This window comes from Nipponia nippon, unplaced genomic scaffold, assembly GCF_047370975.1.
Source record: "Nipponia nippon isolate SJK-2023a ecotype South Korea unplaced genomic scaffold, ASM4737097v1 scaffold_6, whole genome shotgun sequence".
NCBI classification, from domain to species: Eukaryota; Metazoa; Chordata; class Aves; order Pelecaniformes; family Threskiornithidae; genus Nipponia; species Nipponia nippon.
Window position 1 is genome coordinate 65,115,100 of NW_028262380.1, and position 6,388 is coordinate 65,121,487.

Here is a 6,388-nt window from a genome sequence, read left to right on the forward strand (position 1 = left end):
ACAACTTGGATGAGCAACACCAACTCCTCCTATGTATTAAACATCCTTTCTAAAAGCTGACTGAATAACAAAATAATAGTGAAAATCTGTCTCTGCAGTGGGCGCAGATAAATCTCAGCTGGACCAGGGGCTGCTGAGACGGATGGAGAGGGAGAAGGATGGGTGCTCTCAGGCGGTGCAAGAGTCACACACACACCGGCAGGAAGGCAAACTTTGCTGTTTATTCATGATGTAACTCAGGGAAGGAGGACTCAACCGTAATCAAGGCAAACCCAGCCAGGGCAGCAACAACTCCTGCCCATGGTGGCTCCGCAGGGCAGAGTGAGGACAGTGGCATCTGCAACGGGACAGGAGAGGAGGGTCAGGGAGCGGGGCTGTGCCTTGCCACACCGTGTCTGTCCCCCTACTCCTTCCCCCCCCCATCCTACATGAGGTTTCCAGCAACATTTTGCTGCAGGACAGGTCATTCTTGTCACCTGTCCATGGCCCTTTCCCCACTGTAGCAACCCTGTGTCTTACGTCAGTCATTGGCAGAAGGAGAAACTCCAGGAAGCCGCTTGGCTGCGTACAGCGGCGGCTTTATGAACCAGTGCCAGCATGCCCTGCTTACCAGAATGTGCCCATCTCCCTCCTCCGGTTGATGTCTCTCTTAATTTGGCAAACGGAGCACACGGGGCACCACATGGTGACACAGAAGTCAGAGCAAATGGACCCCTGTTAGGAAGAAATCGGGCCAAGAAAAGGTTAATCACATTCCATGTCCTTTGTTTCCTGGCTGGCTGCAGCATCCCGAGTAGCAGGCACTAAAAACTATGGCTGGCGAGCTCCCACGCAGTGGAAAGGAAGGAAGGAGCCCTTTCTGCAGGGTGCAGATAACTACTTACCTTTCCGCTTCCAAGGTTAAGACTTGGGGGAAAAATGCACACAGAAAGAGACAGTTTGGGCCAACTGGACTTGAGCCACCATGGTTTGCACTGATGATGGCACCAACACCCCCCCTTCCCCATGGGAAAAAAACATTCCACATATGTACTATATGCAGATGTCCACCTTTCTCCCACATCTGATTACGGATCTTCATCTGTGTAACCGACTTAATCCATTCTTTAGTCTGCCCACAATTATCTCAAATCTTCCCATCTTTTGAAGACTGGGGATGGTGTGGGCAAGCAGCAGCCGAGGCTCCGTGAGCTGCTGTGGCTGACCGCAGCTGCAGGCAGGACATGTGCCCCCGGCAAAGGGTGCTGGTAAGGAGCTGTGTCCGATTAATGTGCGTTGCTGGACACCAGCCCAGGGATCAGCGCAGCCAAGGGCGTCCCAACCCCTGTCCTGTGCTCCCGGCACCATGCAGGATACAAAAGTGAAAGAAAGGATGAGCGGAGAGTGCTGCTGCCCTGCGCTCATCCCCGATGTGCAGAGAGAGGGGCCATGGGGGCACCTCATCGTTCAGCCTCGCAGCACGGTGAGGGGGCGGGTTAATCACTGACCGGGATGTTGTATCTGGTGCGGTAGAGGGTCCTCATGGCCACGCTGGTCCCGCACAGGCAGCACTCATTCATGTCCCCAGCCACTTGGCAGGCGAGGCAGGGAAAGCAGAACATCCCACAGCAGCCTGGCAGGGGGAGAAAGGAAGCGGCGGGTGAGGCTCTGCCTGCCTGCCCACCCAGCACTGCTGGCATCAGGGGAGGAACGGGGAGGACCAGGCTACATGGCTGTAGCTATCGCACCACCGACCCGAGCGGCAGGGGCGAGAAAAGTGTCCCGAGAGGGCATGGGACCGACAGCAGCACGTCACTGCCAACGGCTGGGAGACGGGACCGCCCGAGGCACTCACAGACGCTGCAGTCGGTGCAGCAGTCCATCAGCCCTGTCTGCCACATGTTCCTCGAGGCGGCAGGCGCAGCCATGACATACTGCGGCTGCATCGTCACGATGGATGGGGTGGCCATTCCGACTTGCTTTTCTGAAAGAGACGGGGGGGTAATGGGACAGTTAGTGAAAAAACTGCAGTCAGTCTGATCCCCCAGCCAAGCTGGTTGCCATCGCTCTTCAGCAGGCGGCCTTTTGCCCAGCTCCCTCGCTGCCACTAGAGGTGGCGAAGCATAACCATATCTTACCTGCATTTGTGTCTTTTCAAGGTTTTTGCATTTTTTGCCATTTTATCCAGTCTTCAAAGTAGCATCAGGCCATTGACGTTCCCCACTCCACCCCAAAAAGGCTTCACTAGTGCTTAGACACAGTTCACCAATTTCCCTTATGCCAAGCAGGGCTAGGCAGTGAACCTAGGCTGAAGCCAGTGACTCAGGTATTTCAGCTGTTGAACTTTGCATATTTTACACAAGATTTCTTTGGCATGGGTACAAAGCATGCTGGAAGCATTTCCTCGTAAAAAAGCCGGGTTCCATGCAAGAGAAAGACTGTAGAAAACTAGTATCTCCGGTTTCTTGTCGGAGGGAGCCAGAAAGGCAGAAACTCAATGCCATGTCCCAAGTCTGAACCCCAGTCCTTGCCTTCATGCAGTTAAGCAAGCAAGTAAATCTAGAAAACCAGTAAGCCTCAGGTCTAAAAAAAACCACCCTAAATCTCTGTGCTCCTATTCTCCCAGCAAAGTAAAAGACAGCACAAAACATTTTCAGGTAACAATTGAAAGCAAGTTTTGCCCTGAGGCCAAGTTCTTCTACTTATGCACAAATAGAAGAAAGGGGAAGAAAAAAAAAAAAAGGAAAAACTGCCTGCTCACATTTGTTGAGACTTTTCGCTACAAATTGGGCTTGTTGGGTTTTTTTTCTTCTTAGAAATAGCAGCTTGGCAAAGGCAGAGCCCTGCTGCTGGGTGGTCAGGCTCCTCCCTGCGCAGCTCCTGAGCTCAGAAGCCAGAACAGAAACCGAAATGAAGGTGATGCTGGCAGGGGGGCACCGTCCCTCTCCACCCTTTGCGCGCTGCTCCAGAAACCCGGCTCCTGGCTCCCCGGGCAGCCCGCACGCCTGGCCTGAGCGCAGCCAGGGGCAGGGCCGGGTACGTGTCCAGGGGGAAACTCCGAGCACACGCTGCCTCCGACCGCTTCCCGCCGCCGGCCCACGGCCGTCCTACCGGCACATCATACATCTACATCTACATCTACACCTCTACAAACGCGCGGTGTTCTGTATACGAGTATTATTCACATACTTTCTTCTCTCTTAGCTGCAAACATTAATGAAGAGATTGCAACATTAAGATGCTCCTGTCACCAATAGCGCACCCCATTGAAAAGGACAGCAAATGCACAGGGAGACCGGGCAGCAACGTATAAAAGCAACTGATATCCAAGCTTCTGGCAGGACAGCAGCTACATCCAGCACATCCTCAGAGCCTACCAGAAAACACACACAGCTAAGCAGCCTTGCTAAGAGCCTCTTAAAAGCCTCCCCCCTTCCCCAGGTAGGATTTGCCACATATTTTGCTTTAAAGTAGGTACCTGGCAGGAAAAAAATAAACCTCTACTTTTGCATTATTATCCCACTCCTCCCAGGCTAACAAGTTTTTACTATTTCCATGCTTTAAGAGAACCAACCTTCTGGCGAGCAGCCTCTGTCAGCGTAGGCTTCCTTGCTGGCCGGGACCCTGCACAGAGAGGCTCTGGGGAAGATGAAACTAAACTTTCTGAGTCTTCAGGCTCTTATTGGCAGCCAGCAGTGAACAAGTATGATGGTGGGAGGTAACTGGAGGGGGAGGTCAGGGGCTGTGCAACCACAGGCTTAACACAGGCGCAGAGCGCTTTATTTTTTTTTTTTCTCCTTTTCCCAGAACTAAATCAGAGACTGCTAGTCATCTTTTAAAAAAATGGTTGCATGTATATTGTCTTATTCCCATAACTCTGTGTACATGTGGTTGTTGTTGCTTGGGTGAGAACAGCTCTGGATGATGTGCATTCGTTGGGACAGACATTTTTCCAACATTTTTCCCCAAAGAAAAAGCATACTTCTCGGATCCCAGACCAGACTAAACGAAGAGCACCTCAGGGTGTTTCACTCTGAGCTTTTTCCCTTTCCTCAAGACAAAGGCTTCAGACGAAGGGGTTGTGCAGATCTGCTTGCTTTCACAACCAGGCTTGGGTGACAGCAGATGGGCTGCGCGGCGGCCAAAGGGGGCCACGGCCGGGGCTCCTGGGTGACCGAAATGCCCCAGCCCGCTGCCGCAGAGGGCAAAATAGGATGCTCTCAGCCAAAGCCAGCGACAGCTAAACCCCTCTGCATCAGGGGTGGCTCCCTGCGGGTCGGCACCCTGTGCCGTGGCACTGCGAGGGGGGAAGCCCCGGCCCCGGCCCCGGCCGTCCTCCTCCACCTCCATTCAGCCCCGGATAAGGAGGCAGCGGGATGCGATGGTACCTTTTGCTTTTAATCCTCTCCTCCATCTGCAGCAAGTGTGCTCCCTGCTCCTTCTTAAGGATGCATTTGGGTTCTCATTTCTGAATTACACCCCATGTGGAGGCTTTCTATGAAAATTAGGCTGATTCCCTAATGTCCTGGTTTCAGCTGGGATAGAGTTAATTTTCTTCTTGGTAGCCGGTATGGGGCTGTGTTTTGGGTTTAGGAAGAGAACAATGTCGATGATGATGATACACTGGTGCTTTGGTTCTTGTTAAGTAGTGCTAAGCTGTTGCTAAATAGGTGCTGAGTGGTGCTCACCCTGGTCCAGGACTTCTCAGCTTCCCCTGCTCTGCCCGGTGCACAAGAAGCTGGGAGGGGGCACAGCCAGGAGAGCTGACCCAGACTGGCCAAAGGGCTATTCCGTACCGTATGCTGTCATGCCCAGTATATAAACTGGGGGAAGAAGGAGGAAGGGGGGGACATTGGGCGTGATAGTGTTTGTCTTCCCAAGTAACCATTACACCTGATGGAGCCCGGCTTTCCTGGGGATGGCAGCACACCTGCCTGCCCATGGGAAGGAGTGAATGAAGTCCTCGTTTTGCTTTCTTTGCGTGCACGGTTTTTGCTTTACCTATTTAGCTGTTCTAATTTACGTTGTTTCAATTATTAAACTGTTCTTATCTCAACCCACGAGTTTTCTCCCTTTTACCCTTCTGATTCTCTCCCCCATCCCACTGGTGGGGAGTGAGTGAGCAGCTGCGTGGTGCTTAGTTGCTGGCTGGGGTTAAACCACGACACCTAAGTGCTCATCACAAGCCACGTAGCCCAGCTATTGTAAAATTAACTGAGTCCTTACCATACACGCATCTATTTCCTTCTATGAGATACTAATATTTACTGTTTCTTCACTAACATGCCCCAAATATTTAAGTGCTCATGCCCTGTGCAAGTCACTGGCCATTTTGGATGCACTTCCACATTTCACAGGGAAGCTGTGACACCAGGACAGCGGTTTTGTTTCCCACCATGATGCACGGAGCGTGCAGAGAGCACAGAGTGGGTCTGAGGAGCTGCTCGCCCAGGAGCAACGCAAGTTCAAAGCATCCCATGTGAAGTGCTGATGGCACGTTCCCCTTCTCTCTCACCATCGACAAGAGGGAGGAAAGGAGAAGTTTGGGTTAAACTGCAACTTAGCAGCTATGTCAACAGGCCGGGATTTATGCTGCATTAAGTGGAGCCTTTTAGCAATAGTGCTGCTGAGATAACAGTGAGCCGTGCCCTGAAATGCTTCCCTTGGCTTCCAACAGCTCCAAAGTTTAACTGCAGCTGTCCCTGCTTTATGGTGGGGCTGCCTGGCTGACCCCTGGCTGGATCGGACTTGGGTTTTTTTCAAAAACATTGCAAGAAGCTGCAGGAATTGAGGTTTGCAAAAAGTTGTAGTTCAGCAGATGCTTTCTAGAAGAGGAGATACCTGACATCCCACTGGCTGGCTAGGCTAGGCTCATGCAAAATGCCAGCTAGCCTAGCAGTCTGCTGGGGAGAGAACGAAATGGGAAAGTGAAATGCATGGTCAGCATGGGAGATAACAGATTTAAAAAAAGCTCATCAGCAACATTTTAAGGATTTTAACAGTCTGTCCTCTATTCAGAGCTGGGGTGACACTGACTGTCTGAGCAACCAGGTCCTGCAAGTGCTTTTCTTCTGCAGAAAAGCAGCCCACTTCTACCTGCAATCCTGGTGCATCAAAGTGTAACTGCCCTTCGTCACCCTGAGAAAACACCACCATAAACACCTGCCTCAGCTCATTCCCTTCACCCGGCATTTGTCAGATGAAAAACCTGCAAAAATCTCACCAGTGAAATCAAAACACGAACTCCTGAAACTCCCAGCAAGAGCACCGCCCTCGCCCAGCGCCGGCCAGGAGCGCCCATTGCCTCCCGTCGCAGCCGCCGTGGTTTCTGCCCAGGGCTCACCACGGGGCCTGACCGGGGCTCTGCCGCTGGCTGGCAGCTGCGGTCCCCTCCGTCTGCGGCTTCTCT

The 6,388-nt window shown here is 52.4% G+C and overlaps 1 protein-coding gene across 2 annotated transcripts; it reads right to left on the reverse strand.

The window, feature by feature from the left end:
* Positions 1–201: 201 nt before the first annotated feature.
* LOC104014926 (placenta-specific gene 8 protein) lies at positions 202–3,680 on the reverse strand. 2 transcript variants are annotated; one of them, XM_087736797.1, is made up of 5 exons: positions 3,554–3,680; positions 1,835–1,963; positions 1,488–1,612; positions 611–714; positions 202–337 (listed from the first exon to the last, which is right to left on the reverse strand). In XM_087736797.1, coding segments are annotated over exons 2-5 (345 nt in total). In that variant the 5' UTR covers positions 1,950–1,963; positions 3,554–3,680; the 3' UTR covers positions 202–336. The 2 variants fall into 2 exon arrangements, with proteins under 2 accessions (XP_087592923.1, XP_087592922.1); XM_087736796.1 differs by lacking the exon at positions 202–337 and having other exon boundaries at positions 607–714.
* Between the last annotated feature and the right edge of the window lie 2,708 nt (positions 3,681–6,388).